The sequence below is a fragment of the Caretta caretta genome, chromosome 18 (assembly GCF_965140235.1).
Source record: "Caretta caretta isolate rCarCar2 chromosome 18, rCarCar1.hap1, whole genome shotgun sequence".
NCBI classification, from domain to species: Eukaryota; Metazoa; Chordata; order Testudines; family Cheloniidae; genus Caretta; species Caretta caretta.
Window position 1 is genome coordinate 21668377 of NC_134223.1, and position 16066 is coordinate 21684442.

General features: G+C 42.5%; 1 protein-coding gene across 5 annotated transcripts in view; it reads right to left on the reverse strand.

Moving 5' to 3' along the window:
• Positions 1–16066, reverse strand: part of NPHP4 (nephrocystin 4) — a 99722-nt gene that overhangs the window by 48645 nt on the left and 35011 nt on the right. For all 5 annotated transcript variants that reach the window (XM_048825254.2, XM_048825253.2, XM_048825252.2 and 2 more), the window contains 3 exons: positions 13687–13868; positions 12703–12829; positions 2717–2899 (listed from right to left, as the gene is read on the reverse strand). In XM_048825254.2, coding sequence (XP_048681211.2) covers positions 2717–2899; positions 12703–12829; positions 13687–13868 — 492 coding nt within the window. The remainder of the gene's footprint in view (positions 1–2716; positions 2900–12702; positions 12830–13686; positions 13869–16066) is intronic.

Here is a 16066-nt window from a genome sequence, read left to right on the forward strand (position 1 = left end):
TTCAGTCTGAAAGTTATTTTCCTTGAGGCACGAAAAGTTGTGGAATGACACTAAACTCCAAAATTATCATCAAATTTTCCTCCAAAGCTCAGGTAGGATGGATTAATTACCAGAACTGTAACTCTGATCCTACAGACTGGAAGAAAGAGCTTTATGTTACAGTTTGTTAGTTCAGTTTCTGGTCATATTACAGCATCACAATGTGGCCTGTGTGCTTTTTCGCACACATTGGTCTGTTCAAAAACAGACTCCAATGAGAGACTGCTGAATTGGAATTAATTTGCAAACTGGATACAATTAACTTAGGCTTGCATAAAGATGGAGTGGATGGGTCATTACACAAAGTAAAACTATTTCCCCTTGTTTATTTCCCCTCCTACTGTCCTTGTAAACTGCTGGAAATGGCCCACCTTGATTATCACTACAAAAGGTCCCGCCCCTCCCTCTGCTCTCCTGCTGGTAATAGCTCACCTTTCCTGATCACTCTTGTTACAGTCTGTATGGTAACACCCATTGTTTCATGTTCTCTGTGTATATAAAATCTACCCACTATATTTTCCACTGAATGCATCCGATGAAGTGAGCTGTAGCTCACAAAAGCTCATGCTCAAATAAATGTGTTAGTCTCTAAGGTGCCGCAAGTACTCCTTTTCTTTTTATTGGTCTATTTGTAAACCTGTCCACCAGATCAAGAATGAACTTTGGCTTTCCACCAGACCAGCACTAGGAAAGAACTCTAGCAAATAGGTTTGGATAAAAACAGAAGGAAGCAACATCTTGCCAAGTGTTTTGGGGGAACAAATTCATTAATCTACAGCAGGATTCCCCAAATGGTCCTTGACGTCAGTGCAACCACCAAAAACAAGCAGCAGTTCCCCCATTACTGCATTAGATTGAAAACCCTTTGGACCCCAAGAAGGCACACTGCACATTTCTGTGTGATTCTGATAACTAGACTGTTCTACTGCTGTGTTCTTGTATTACAAGCAGATCAAAATCTTCTCTATCTAAAACTCCCTTTTAGAGAAACCCTTTCTAAATGTAAAATAGCCTTCAAATATCCTTTTCATCAACTAGCATGAGTCTCTTCTAGCTCAGGAGACAAAAGAAGGGGAGATTTTAGCTACTTTGCTCTCTTTCGTGAATCTTTCCACCAGCCAATAATGAAATACACTCAACCCCCAGCTGTAATAGATTCATTCTTATCAGGAACCAGGCACCCGATCCCATACCAGGCATTTCCTTCCAAGGCCCACCCTGTGTTGGCTAATTTCAATTCTTTTCTATTATTTCTCCATTTCTGTTTTGCCTGAATGGTTCTGCCTGTGTTGCACAGCACACAACATTCATTCTTTATTCGTTTTATTTTGTAAAACTGGAGCAGCCTCTACTATGGATTTACATGCTGTAATTGAGAGCAGAATCTGGTTCCTAATCTCTCAAACTGCCAAGGCTCAAATACAGGAGAAAGACTTAAAATGAGAGACATGAGGGGGGATAAAAAAACTGACCCAAAGGACTAATTTCTTTAGCACCTTCTGCCTTCTCAATGAGGTTAATATATCTAGAGTGGCCGCCAGATTATGGTTAAAACTAGAAAATCATCTGGGAACAGTATATTTGTCAAAAGCTTGCACCCTTTCCCAATTCTTATGAAATGCATGGTGAACAGATTTTCATTGAGGCTTTCCAGTTAGAGCCAGAAAAAGTCTTGGGAAAAGACTGTATGTGCAATGGAATGGACTAGCAAAACCACTCAACCATGTTTGCAAACTCTCCTTGCCCCCACACTTTGTGTGAAGTTTAACAAAGTTTAAGCAACATACACATATCTTCACTCTCTACGCAATCTATAGTTAAGATACAGAATAGAATCCAGTGTCATGACTTTTCCCCATTAGTGTGTGAATGTGAAGGACCCAGTTTAGTGTTATAATGGAATTCTGTACAGAAAGCATCTTTCTCAGAGATGGGTGCTTGTTCTGCATCGCTAATCACAGACCCTTACTAAGCCACCCAAACATTGGTGGTTTCCTTTTGGCCTCTCTAATATTAAAGCAAAGGAGTACTTGTGGCACCTTAGAGACTAACCAATTTATTTGAGCATGAGCTTTCGTAAGCTACAGCTCACTTCATCAGATGTTTACCGTGGAAACTGCAGCAGACTTTCCACGGTAAACATCTGATGAAGTGAGCTGTAGCTCACGAAAGCTCATGCTCAAATAAATTGGTTAGTCTCTAAGGTGCCACAAGTACTCCTTTTCTTTTTGCGAATACAGACTAACACGGCTGTTCCTCTGAAACCTGTCTAATATTAAAGGACAGCTCCTAGGGAAGTGAAGGATCATATAGAGTGAACTGTAAGCTCTTCAGAGCAAGGACTATCACCTAGCACAAAAATCCAGACACTGCCAAAATAAATAATTTTATAAAGTATATGACAGCGCACTTGGCATGAATGTCATATAAATAATGAACATCAAACAGCTGACAAAATAAATGTGCAATGTGTATTTTCTGATGCATTATCCTTCCTCCTTTTCTCATGTGTGTTCACTCAGTGGCTGGTTGGCATTGGGTTTGGGCTACTTAGCAAGATTCTTGTACGAAGCTTTTAAACCAACAAGAATGCTCTGTGCCGTGTGTGTACTGAAAACCTGTAGGGTGGTTTTGATGCACCTTCGCTAAAGGAGAGCTCAGAAGAGCTTCTTTTTACCTCTGCAGAGCTCATGCTGGTGGGGGGCATCTTGTAAACTAACACATGGCTGGGGTTATGCTGGGCGCTTCCTTGCAGTGGTAAGATCACGTCCGTGGAACTCGAGTCCAGCACAGGATTCCAAACAGTCCATCGGATGGAATGCATATAGGCTGCTTTCGTCAAAGAGGAAATGGACAATGCCTAGGATTAAAAATATATATGAGAGTAAATAAACAGATATGAAGAGCATTTGGTGTCGTGCCATAACTCTATCTCTGTGCCACTCTAGACTGCTGTCATCCAATCCAAAATCAAACAGGAATTGGCCATTAGCCATTTTCTGCCTGCTGAATGGTAATAATCGTCTGCCTTTAGCCATCTTTCGTCGGAACCTCATCATCTCCAAGCAGAGTGACAGGCATGTTGTCTGCAGCCTTTTTCTTTTCTGTTTGTTTGGCTTTCAACCCTAATCAATATTCAGAATGAACAGTGCATCACATCATAAGCGATGACCTAAAATGAACACAGATGCATATATATTTCTGCACAACCCATGAATATTAGAAAAGAAATTAGCCTCCCATCTCACTACCATTGCAAATATTCGCAACTACTCCACATGGTTAGGCCTCTACCGGTTACTAATGTACACACACAATTATTGTTACTGAAGAGACTGCTATTGCATACCTGAAAAATCCTAAATCTCTGCATGTGAAGGCTGGATGTTCCTAGGACACAGGAGGGAAGCTATATTTACTGAGAGGCGAGATACCATATTCTCTCATCTCCCAACACAGAAGGGTAATTTTTCCAGCTGAACAACAATAAATAGGAAGGACACAATAAACGACTGTGAATGGCAGCACTCCAGTATTAGTTCAATATGGAGAAAATGAATACCGTCCACTGCCCCAGGGCTCTTCCCTTCAGTTACGTATTTCCCCTTGTGACTTCAATATTGTAGCCATAACTTCCATTGTCTCAACACAATTTTGAGGTGTACTATTTTGAAGCATGCTATCTGTCTTTCCAGCCCCACATTTTGCTCATAACGTAAAAAATTCTCTTCAAATCCCTGAATTTGCAGGTCTTAAAGAAGTACCAATATTATCTTTCTTTGTGAAAAGGAGCTGCTGAGGCCTCGTGGAGAACTTGGAATAGCTTGCTACCTGCTAGTCAGAGACAACTGTGCTTAGATTTAGCACAAGTTTTTTGTCGTCTCGTCTTCATACTTTGTCACTGGGAACATCTGCATGAACAGGATCAGCTGTCTGAGGTCACATATAATCTCAGAGGCATGGCTGGAGACAGTCCTGGCTCCTAGTTCCCTGCTTTAACCATTGGACCGCATTTGGCTCTAGAATGTTTTATTTTACAAGTACAAATCCAGTTTATCCACAACGTAAGTGTAACAAATCTCTGCCGTGTGTGCTACCAATACAACATTTCCTGGCAATCAGGCTATGTGATAACCGCACTTCATACCTTTGTGACATAATCCAAAAACAGGAGGAAAGGCTGTTTGGTTAACAGCATGTAACGTTTTCCATACCTAGCTCTCAAAAACGACAGCCCCATTTCTCCTGCACTATGACTATCTGGCCAAATTTCAATCCAGAGCCAACATAAACTTTGCCTAGAAGGGTTTACAATGTGAGTGCTAGCACGGACCCTGCTGAGGGATTACCATCATTGCCATAATCATTGGGACTGTGTTTCCCACGACGACACATTGCCCGTATAGAGACGGAGATTTCTTTTCTGCTGCAAGAACCAGTGAGACCATTAAAAATAATTTTAATTCCCACATTGAAATGGCAGTATAAACAGCATACTTCTGAGCCAGGTCCTCCAAGGTGGGAAATGTATTCTAAAAAGAAGCTAACGGGTTCCACTCAGACAATCACTTTAAAAGTTTCCCCTTAAAATCGGACATTATAGAAGGGTATGTATAAAAACAAGCTTACAGGTCTGTCAGTGACTGAAATCCCTCTTGTAGCTCCCTGCAAAGTGCTGATCATGGTACAGAGGACACTGCGATTAGCATGGCAATCAGCTTTGGGATCAACCGCTCTGCATAAAGGGAGTGCAGAGGTTAATTGGGTTCACTTTGAAGCCATTGATGGCCTGGCTTGACGGTTCCCATCAGTGCAGTTTACAGCACACCAGCATGTCAGATGGATGCTAATCCCGTCTCAGGCTCCATAACCCTTTAGCAATGTCAAAGTCACAGACAGACGCTCTGCGAGCAGCAGAGGATTCAGGATTGCCCAGGTAGCACCTGTGTGCTACTTGAGTTGACATTCCAGGCTGAATTATGTGTGTCAAGTTCAAAGGCAAGGACAGCGGCATGGACAGCATCCCGGTGCACCACGCAGGAGAGAAGGAGAGGGGGAGATGTAGGCAGGGAAGCAGGCTCTTTGGTACAGAATTTGCTGCAGTGGTAGCTGAAAGGAGGGGACATTGCCATGGGCATGCCAAAGGGATTCAGAATAGTTTAAAAGCACCTGCATTGGCCCAGCTTTCCCACCCTTCTTCTTTTCTTTTTTGATTTGCAGCACATACAGGAATGCCCACTTCCCATCAGCCTCGTTCTGAATGTAATATATCCATTGGAGGCATGCAGCTTAAACATCTCCCTTTCATGTCCCCAGTGCTGCCAGATAACTCTTTAGGGAAGGGGTTTCCTCATTCTGTGCCTTGTTCAGAGCCCAGGACAATGTCAACAAGGACAGAGAGACTTCAAAGAAGTTTGCAAAGACTCCATTTTTCAACTGGGTTTATTCTGCCAGCAACAAAATCTATGAACTGGGCAGGAAGTTGCAATGAATTACCCTTCTCAAACAGTCACAGGAGAGTGGAGACTGTGGCTGAAGACCTGTTATTTACCAGCATCCTCAAAGACCACAAGCTTCAGGCACAATACAGAGCAGCATTTGTAGGTGTGTTCATAAATCTCTGTTGGTTGCACAAGGCAACAGGGATATTGGAACTAGGAGCATTTCACCTCGAAGTCAGCCCACATCAGCAGTGAGCAGTCAGCCAACACTGGGTGGGTAAGGAGACAAAGCTGTCTTAGCAGCCAGAAGATATCATAACCACACTATTCAGGGCCCTCAGGACTAGATCTGAGACCAGCTTCCTTGAGCCACCCAATCTAGCCAAAACATTTAAAGGCTAAATTAAAAAATCTCCACTTGAGAGGTGGGAAGAGAAATGCAGAAATTCTGAGCTCTCTGAGAGTATCAGTTTGGAATTTATATAGGTGCTGAGTTACTGGGTGAATGTCTCTGGATGGACAGAAACAGATGAGACTGTGGCCCACGTCCTATTGTACAAGGGACCATATCACTAAAAGCACTACCATAATTGTTAGCAGTCTCAGCTGAGGGCATGGACTGACTGAGCCATGGAGGCTAAACTGATCTCCTAGAGGTGCTCCTTCCAGGGCAGCTTTAAAGCACATTGGTAAGGAGACAATGTAGGACAAGCATCTAGCTCCCGCTGCTCGTGCTGTATCTGTTCCATGGCTAAGCATGGGACTTCAGCCGACAGAGCTCTCTGTCTGGTACCTTCTTCCAGAATTAAATACACTTTGATTCTTTATTTTTTTAAACTACACCTAGAACTGGACTTTCATTCAAATAAATTTAAGTTTCTTATCAGTGTACAAAAATAAAATAAAAATCTGCATTCAAATACCCAGACCTCTGCAGGTCCTCGGGTTTTAATTTTTTAAATTCATTGAATCCAATATCTAATTTTCCAATTGTATGGTTCTCTTCAGCTTGTCTTCTCCCAATCAATACAAATCCCATCTGCCAGTAGGGCATGTGTCACTTATATAAATATCCATTTCCCCCCCAGTTTTCCTTTGGACAGCTCTAATGAGAGATGACATTTACTGCATTATCAATGACCCTCTCACAATCATCTTAGCGGGACAATTAGGGACTCATAACAAATCAATTGCTATTGATTAAGCTGCACGTTCTTACTACAAACTAATGGCTGGAATAGTAAAGGATCCCTGTAGGTGACAGCCTGCACAACATGTGCTAGAAATCCCCCAGCCCTAGAGAGAGAGAGACAGGCAGGCCACGTATATGGAACAGGGCAAGAGGAGCAATTTATCAGTCCACCAGGATGAGGCTCCCCTGCTGTCTGCCTCAGGCACTGCATGCAAAACAGACCATTTAAAAATCCCTTATCTCCCTGAATTCGATCATCTTTATCCAAGTCATTAGGGTCTCAATTTACTAAAATAAGGCAAAAATGGCTCATCCAGACAGTGCTGGTTAACAGGGCGGAATCATTTTAATGCAAACCTCCGTGTTCTCACTCTAACAATGAGTGAGCAATGCAAAGCACTGGATGACTCTGGCCATTTTAGCAATACTTTGTGTCTACCTTCTATTAAAGCATTAGACGCAGTTGTTACAGGAGGTTGCACTTGTAACACAGGCTCTTGCATTAATGAGCTTTTCCATATGGAAAAAACACAAAAGCTACATTCTTCACCAAAGAAGTGAAAATGGTCTTATTTTGGATTTAGATACTATAAACATAACCTACTGTAGGCCAAACCTGCCCCCATTTTGTGATAAAAGTATTAGACGGGTCTTTTTTAGTTCCAAAGATTGACTCATTTGTTATTTTACATATTTATGTATATTAAATATGAACCCATCATGGGTCCTAATTACATGCACACAATATTATTAAAATCCATTCACACTGAACCAACACCCAAAACCTAAAGGCTTCCCAAGCCCTCTTCCACTCTCCATGAAGCTCAAATGCTCCCACCACAGCCTGAGTCCCAGTTACTCAAACCCTCCAGGTTCAAGACCTCTGGGATAAAATGGAAGACTGCAATAAGCAAACCTATTCCGGTGTCCATACCTTGCTGAGAGCTCTCACAGGGATAGCCTAGACCTTTATTTCAAAGCGTGGCTGCTAAGAGACAGAGTCCAGGCACAGCAATCAACACAGGTGATGAAGACAAAGCTGAAGGCATTCCGAAGGGAGATTCCTATCTTTAATGGAGGATACATTTATATAGCATTAACTGGACTTATCCTACCCGGTATTTCAAGGAGTGAAAACTACCATCTACGCAGGGAAGAACATGGTTGCAACATTGCATCAGATCACTTACGCATCTTGCCCAATGTCCTACTGCTGGAAATGGCCTATGCTTACTATTCAGGATATAGGTGGAGAAGCTCACATCCATTCCCATCCCCCCCAACACAATATAATGTGAAGTCTTATCCCATTGAAATCAACTCAGTGCACCAGTTCGGTGTTGTGCCTAGGGACCAGGCAGTCACATCTCATGATGCGGGGTATGAGATGGTCACACATGGGGTTGGTGTGGGAAGGAATTTATTGCATGATCCCCATTTACATCACTGATTCCATGGAATTCCTCAGCGTTAAAGACAATAATGGTAGTGAATAGCTTTCTGTCTGCTTGCCACAATTTTGCATTGCTCCAGAATTTGGACTAAAAAACTGGATGAAACAATTTAAATGTGTGCACTTATCCCAATAAATGTATGCTAGCATGCATAATATTGGTACAGGGAATTCATCCAAAGTCGGTGAATTGTGTTTTTGAAATCCTCGGAACAATAAAAGATTTAAACTCACACATGGAGTTAAGGATTCAAAAAAGGACCAAGAAAGGATGAATTATTTTCATAGTGCAAAAATTCCATTTTGTACTAAAACCTAAAGAAGAATTCGCTTTTTCAAAGTTGAAATTCTCCAATTGAGCTTGCCAGAGCACTCCAGGACTGCTGCAGGCTAGGTTTCTCCATTTATAGCGGAAAAAATTAACATATAATTAGAAAGACTTCATAAGCCCATTTGTGCCACATTACATGTGGGACCATTAAAAAGCACTTTGTCATTTTGATGGGCGATATTTGCCTTTCTACTCTACAGACTGAAATAGTTCTTCAGAAGCAACATGTGAGCTACAAAAGGAGCTATTGTTTGATTCTGAAAGACACTTTATAGTCAAGTACAATTTTTGCTCCAGGTTTTATAATGTTCCAACATAACATTAAATATTTAGATCAACACAAGGGGAGAGTCAGATTCTCAATTAGCTATGATTTTAGCACAAAGGTATCCACATTAAAAGCCTGATCTAACTCCTGCTGAAGACTTCCATTGACTTCCATGGGTGCTGGATCAAGGCGTAAGAAACAAACACCACTTTCTAGAAGAGTGGGGTGAATCCGGAAAAGTTGTGTTTATGCACGTGTTCGAATTCTGTAGTGCTCTTCAGTTCTGCCATGTTCCTGCCACCTTCCTATTCGCTCCTTAAAAAGACTGACGCGAATGGGTTTTGTTCACATGGGTGTTTGGGGAACGGCTGATTCTCATATACATACTTTTATGTGCATGAGAGGTTATTTGCTAATCTCCTTTCTAAGAAGGTTCAGTGGCCCAGACATGGAGAACAAGCAACATCATGTGATTTGGATGACCAAATATAATGTATAGTGAATAGATTAGCTAAACCAAACAACCCACAAGCTGAAAACTGTTTGTCCAAACTACCTAGAGAATACTTAAGAATGGATTCATGCACAGATGTCAAGAGCATGAATCATTCAAGGACAGAACAAGCAACTAAATTCCCAGCTAATCTGATTCGCAACTCTTAATTTGACCAGCTCTACTTTCTAGTTTGCAAATCAAAGGGGGTACAGAACAGTACAGAGCTGCGGTGCCCAATGATATTAACAGGCAAATAAGCCCAAACAGCTTTTAACATTTAGCCTCACTCAGCTCTCACTTCAGCAATAGAAAGAAAGGATCAAATTGGCCTGAGAGCCTATTGTTAGGGGCAGGTCCAGTGATGGTTGGCATCCAAAGGTTAACGTGTGGGTAGCTTCTTTCTATGGGATGGAACATTTTAGATATGCCCTCTTTGACATCCATGAGTAACTGAGCTATTGACCCTGCTCCTTTGCTCACTGTCTATCTTTCTGGGTTCTTTCCTGGTGCCCTGTAGCATCAGAATGTTTACCAAGAGTCAGAACAACAACACTGACAGTTTCTCTCTTCTTCCTCTGCAGAGTTAGTGCAGTTTTTCTCCAACCTACACTGTAGCCACACCAGGTTGTGAGTTCTATTCTGAATGCCTCATACACTCGATCTGATTAGCAGCCAACGGTCTGCACGACACCCTCAGATCACTACCAAATCCTCTGAGAAATCATGCATTCATAGGATGCCTGACCTGACAATTTTCATTATATCTGAGGGAGGTGAAGGCCGATTAGGCACGAGAGTGGAAGTGACTGTTGTTAGTGACTCTTACCAATAGCATGGGTGTTTCCCGGTTTCACCAGCAACCAAAGGATTCCATTACAGATCCCGCAGCCCAGACATTCCTGAGGCAGCTTGAGATGCTGGGGGGCCAGCTGAGCACTACATGCGTATGTGCAGAATGGGACAATGGGCAAACAGACAATAGCTGTCTCCAGGTGGTGAAGTAAGTGACATTCCAAACAAGCAACTCAGCTGTCAAGACCCAATCAGCTCCTCGACTGTACTTGTTCCTAAAAGCACCTAAAATAAAACGGAATAGAAGGCCACTTCCATATTTAACTGAGGGCCTGTAAAGTTAACAGAAGAGAATGAACTGAAGACTAGGAAACCAAAGCTCTTATCTTCTGGGACTTTGTTTAGAGGGTGAAGGAGAAGCCACTGCCTGAGGGGTTTTGGGGATTGAAGGAAGAGGACATGCAATGCCAAGCAGGAGCATGAAGACGCTGCTGCTGTCACAAAGCAAAGTGACCTTTTGGTTAACAAATAAAGAAGTTTCAATAGTTTCACCATGAGACAATCGGAGCTGTTCTCCAAGTCAGAGCTGCTAAGTGCAGAATATTGTAGGCTAAAATGACAAATATAATCAAAATTTCCCATTTGCAAGACCAGAGACACAGAGGGATTAAGATAGATAATTTAATTAATAAAAGCAGAGGAATCTAAAATTAGCAATCACAATTTCATTAGGAATTTTCACCAAAAGAAATAAGTCTGCTGTATGCTCTTTGAAGGATCACTTTCTTTAGGGTGCCTTTCTTCAGGTCTGTGTTCAATTTCTGTTATGTTGCAAATTTGAGATTTTTAATCAAGTCATTTTTAAAAGAACAAATTTTTGTTTTTCTTTCATCAATGCACTTACTGTGTAAGTAGATTGCTACTCAAGAGTGATGTATTGTGGGGAAAAAGCAACAGGGAGGAAAACCAGAGCATTACCAAGTGCATTTTCAAGAGTTAAGACGCAGTGATCATTTGTATTAATGAAAAGGATTAAATGTGCTAGTAATAATTATCAATAGGGAGTGATATGTTACAGTAAGTAAAACCTCTTGTGCTTTCTTTGGTTTATCAACTGAATTAAATACTCAACCACTGCTGAAATTGGAATGTGTGAGATGAGAACTCCTAAAAGAACTCTTGGTCCTGCTTTGAGCAGGGGGTTGGACTGGATGGCCTCCTGAGGTCCCTTCCAACCCTGATATTCTATGATTCTAAGCCTATATACCCTAGGTGCAAAAATCAAGAGCACCTTATGAAATAACAAAAGTTTTAAGAAGAAAGAGCCTGGCTCTACACACATTAAGGTCAATGGGAGTTTTGGGCCCCAGGGCCTTAACGTCTTTTTGTTCTACAATGTCAGCAATTTCTGGGAAAAACCATATCTTCCTTTTTGGAACACTTGACTTCCACTCTGTACTGAAGAAAGAACTTTGTCGGGCTGTTAACTGGAATCCAGTACTTTGTTACGATGAAACCATTCCATCAGAGAGAATTTATGAAGTATCGCACAGCCTCAAAAGCAAGGCAAGAGGAGCAGTGTGTGCCAAAACAGCCTACCACAGCTTAAATATTTCAGAGAAGACTTGAAAGCAACCAAATTTAACATATAATTCACAGTGTGTATCACTCAGAAACAGCTGTAAATCACCACAAATATTCGTGGGGACTTTAGCTTACCATGGGGGTTGGAAAACCTTAAACTTGTGACACAGCTCCGAGTCACAAGGCTCCAAAATCTTTCTTTCAAGACTCTTGAAAACAGGTTTCCCATGGTATAAATTATCCGTGCATCTACTCTATACAAAAGGTTGCACTGTAATGCAGTCTTATAGTTGTCTTCATTATAGATGTCGCACAATGTATATTTTTTTATCTGAATCATTTTGTTCACTTTACCAGAAGGTCAAGCTTTCAACAGTCTATCATTTCCAGACCTTTTCTCCATTGAAAGCTTTCTACAAACTTGTTTCTGAGCTTAATTTTAAGTTGTTCTGGTGATAAAACAAAATATCAATGCAGTTCTGAGAAGAATGGTTTCATTACAATAAATGTAACCAATAATTTTGAGTTGCAAGTATCTGTCTCTTCAATTTTCCTCTCATCTAATCTGAGAATACTAGTTTAGTGCGCTGAAGGAGCTAAAATTATTATCCAGCTAGATGACATGCAGTACAATTCAGCATTTCAGAAGTTAGAAAGCCAGACATTAGCAAGAAACTACTCAATTTTTCTTTAAGGGGCTCAACATCTTAACCTTTTCATAAGGAGTTTTTCAATAGATGGCATGTGTCTTTAATACCTGCACTAATTATACTGCAGCCAAGAATTGCTCAGAAGGTGCCATTTGTCTATTGTTTCGGTAACAGAGGATTGTAAAACTTGGTCAGAATATATAGTTACACCATAGCATTCTGGTCTATCAGGTACAGATTTATGTTCTTTAATAATTAATCACAGAAAGGCTAAAAATGTCACCGATCAACAGAACAGCGTCAAGAAGCTATCGTGGTCTTTTGGAAGAATATGCTGTGTGACTAGTTAAGGAACGTCAGCGATGCTGTACATGCATAGTTTGTAAGCACTTTGGATCCTTCCGGACACAATGGGTAGCAGAAACAGTTATTCGTAAGTGTTACATTCACTCTTACCTTCCTGTCGGCTCTGCTTGGTGCACAGAAGACATACTCCAGCTGGAAGATGATTGCGAATGCTGGGTGACGGACCATCTCTGTCAAACGAATGCGGCTTCTCAAAACCAGAGCTTGACCTACCATGCTGCGTTAGAATGTAACAAAACCACAGATTAAATGGGGGCTGTTTATTATAGTCCTGCAGAAATTAGCTTCCAGCCGATTCATTCCAGCTGCATCCCTTGCTGGTGCTCTGTTGGTACTGCGTGGCATTGAGCACAGGTCTGGAAATTATTATAAGTTGTTATTTGTATTGTGCAAGCATCTAGGAGCCCGGGCCAGGGACCAGGACTCCATGGCGCTAGGTGCTGTACAAACACAGAACAAAATGATGGTCCCTCCCCCAAAGGTCTTACAATCTAAGAGCAAACCTGATACAGACCGTGGGAAAGTGCTTCTAGAGTTACTCCTAAGATGAGTTCAATTAATTCACTGACATTTTAACAGCAAAGGCTTTGTACAGCCCAAAGAACATGGCTCAACTGTATTAGGCCCACCACCACAAGCCCCTGAGAAACATTCTTCTCTTGAACACCCAGACCTGTTGTTGGGGGTTGTTCTACCTCAAAAACACCACGGGCCTTTTTAAGAAAGGGACGAGTCGTTCAGAGCCCTGCTGACCCATAGCGACATGGGTTGGACAGGACCTGAATCTGCAAACTCCTCAGCTCCCTCTGCAGATGGGAAGGTGCTCAACGCCAGGCAGGATGGGGCCCAGAGCTGGGTAATGAGCTTTCTCCCTCAGCCCTGCCCATTTTCCAATTCTGATTTCCCAGAACTGAAATCCCGGGAGGGCACGCAGGAAGGCCGTCTGATGCTCTAGCCCTGTGGACTGCAGCCCATCTGCCACTGACAAGAGGAGTGACATGGAGCACCACAGGGCAGCCAAAAGCAGCAGAAACCAGCCACTCCTCCGCCGTTACTGGTCCTTTCACTTCATACCTGGGTTTGGCGCTGAGGTCTTGTTTCCTGTGGAAGCTGGCTGAGCGCCCCCGAGCCACCTCGGCCTCTGGCACCACCACCACCACCTGAGGCGTCTGAACGAAGCATAAGCCATTGTGGACCCCGATGTGCAGCCGCCGTTCCTGAATGAGAACTTCGCTCCCGTCCACCATGGAGCTATCCTGGGGAACGGGCCAATTTCACCATGGTTACAGCACAGGCGGAAATAACAGTGCTGCAGAAGTGGCTCCTTCATTACGGCTACCTCCATGGCCCCAGCCCCAGCCCCATCTCTGCTGGGAGAAGCTGGGGAGACCATTGCATTGACATTGCGACCCAGTCTAGGGATGAGCTACACACTTCAGAAGGGATGCTCAGCTCCTGCCTCCCAAATCTGGCCAGTGGGGACTCCCCATATTGGCCTTGGAGAAGTGCACCTCTCCTTTTTAACACGGTTAAGCATGCAAGTAGTGCTGTTCACCTCCCTGGGACTACTCCTGTGCTTAAATTTAAGCACACGCTTAAGTACTTCGATGGATCAGGGCTGAAGTGCTTGGCGAGATTAAAGCCCTCAGATGGGAGATGGCACAATACGACATGGAGCAGAGCCCTGCAAATCCATTTTCTTTTGTGAGTTATGTTTGCTCTCTTCCTGGTTCTCATGCCTCTAGCCAATGAAGGGGCATTTGGAAGATCAGGAAGGAAAATTTAGGCAATTAATCATAAAGACATAAAAATGGAACCTGCCCCAGAGTGATTGCTAGATATTAAAGTGTTTTATCTTAACAGAAAACCCACAGCAAATATGACAAACAAACAAGGATTTTCCTCCCGGTCATTATTGCTTACTAAATTATATGATATTTGAAAATGAACATTAAACCTTAAAGTTCCTTTATCTTCCCATTAATCAAAACAAGTTGACCAAACTGCAACATATTAGTGTTTGAATATTCCAAACATAAACCATGGAGAGCAGCTTTCTGATGATCAAAAAGAAAACCAAGAAGTAAAATGCTAAAACGTAATAAAATTACTTTCATGGTGGAAAATTAGCACACTGTCCCTAAAGCAATCTTGCGCTAGTGCCATTTTTATACGTGTGTCTATTGTATACAAAACAAAGCAACAGCCTTACGGTACTTTCTCCTTCTTTGCTCCTTAAAACTAAAATAATCGCCTGGTTTTTGGGTCTCTCATTTTAGAAAGTTTCCAAAATAATGTTGTAGAAAAAACACAAAAGTGCTGTCGCTGTTGCAAAATACCCAACCCCAAAAAAAAACAACCCCCAGGCCCACTGCTAATTTTCAACCTTTCACGTTCCTCCTCGACTAGGATGGGGTAAGTGGTAAATCGCTGTCGTGTAAGATGAGCACAGATAGAGGACAATGCAGTTCGTCGTGCAAACATGCAATTGTTTTGCTTCTCTGGTTATTAGGGATTTCTTTTCAATCGTGGAGGGACAACAGTACAGAGAACTGGAAGCACTGCAGAAACAGCTCCTCCCTTGGTCGGTGGTATTTTATTATTTCACGGAAAATGGCTGTGTGTTAAGTCCCTAAATAATTATTTTAAACACCGAATCAGGAACTTGTACCTAATCCCTCCTTTTTAGCTACCTGGGGCTTTAATAATAGGATTGTGACTGCAGGGATTTAGATCACAAACGCTGTGTGATAACATCAGCGGTAGGCGATGCCAATACCATGCCCCATGAACTGCTGACTTAGCCAGAAATAAAATTTATCCCAAAACTGGCAGCTACACATGCATATCTTCTATCTGTGTTACCTCCAAATACTGCAGGGCTTAGGTATTTGCACAAACCCCACGCTGATTCAGCTATTCAGGGCAAAGGCTTCTTCAGTACAAGTCCTGTCCGTTGTCTGGCTACAGAGTCTGAGACCCGTCGTATCAAGACTAGCCATTGCAGACAGATAAAGTGGCACCTGCTCACCTTAACAAATGGGCGAGTATGCCAGAGAAGGACATGCCAGCGCTCACTAACTCTCATTTATTGCGAATGCATCTGACGGAGAATCTCTGTCTTGTAGCTGAAGATTCCTGGGCCAGATACCATGACTGAAGCAAGGCTGGGGCAGATCATTACAGGGTTGGGAGTATGAGAGAGCGCCCAGAGGCTTTAGAAAATTGTGATGGCAATTCACTAGGCAGTGCTTCTTGCCCTTGGCCAGTACTGAGCCAGTGCCTCGCCTTTGGGCTAAAGGGAGGTTGGTGCAGTCTTTGGGAAAAGATGTAAGATCCAGGTCTTGCTGTCTGTGGTCATTACATTTCCTAAGGTGCTTCTCATGAGTATAGGGAAATTACTCTCTGAATCCTGGCCAGGTTCTCACTTGGCCAATCATATGGCAGCTCCCTA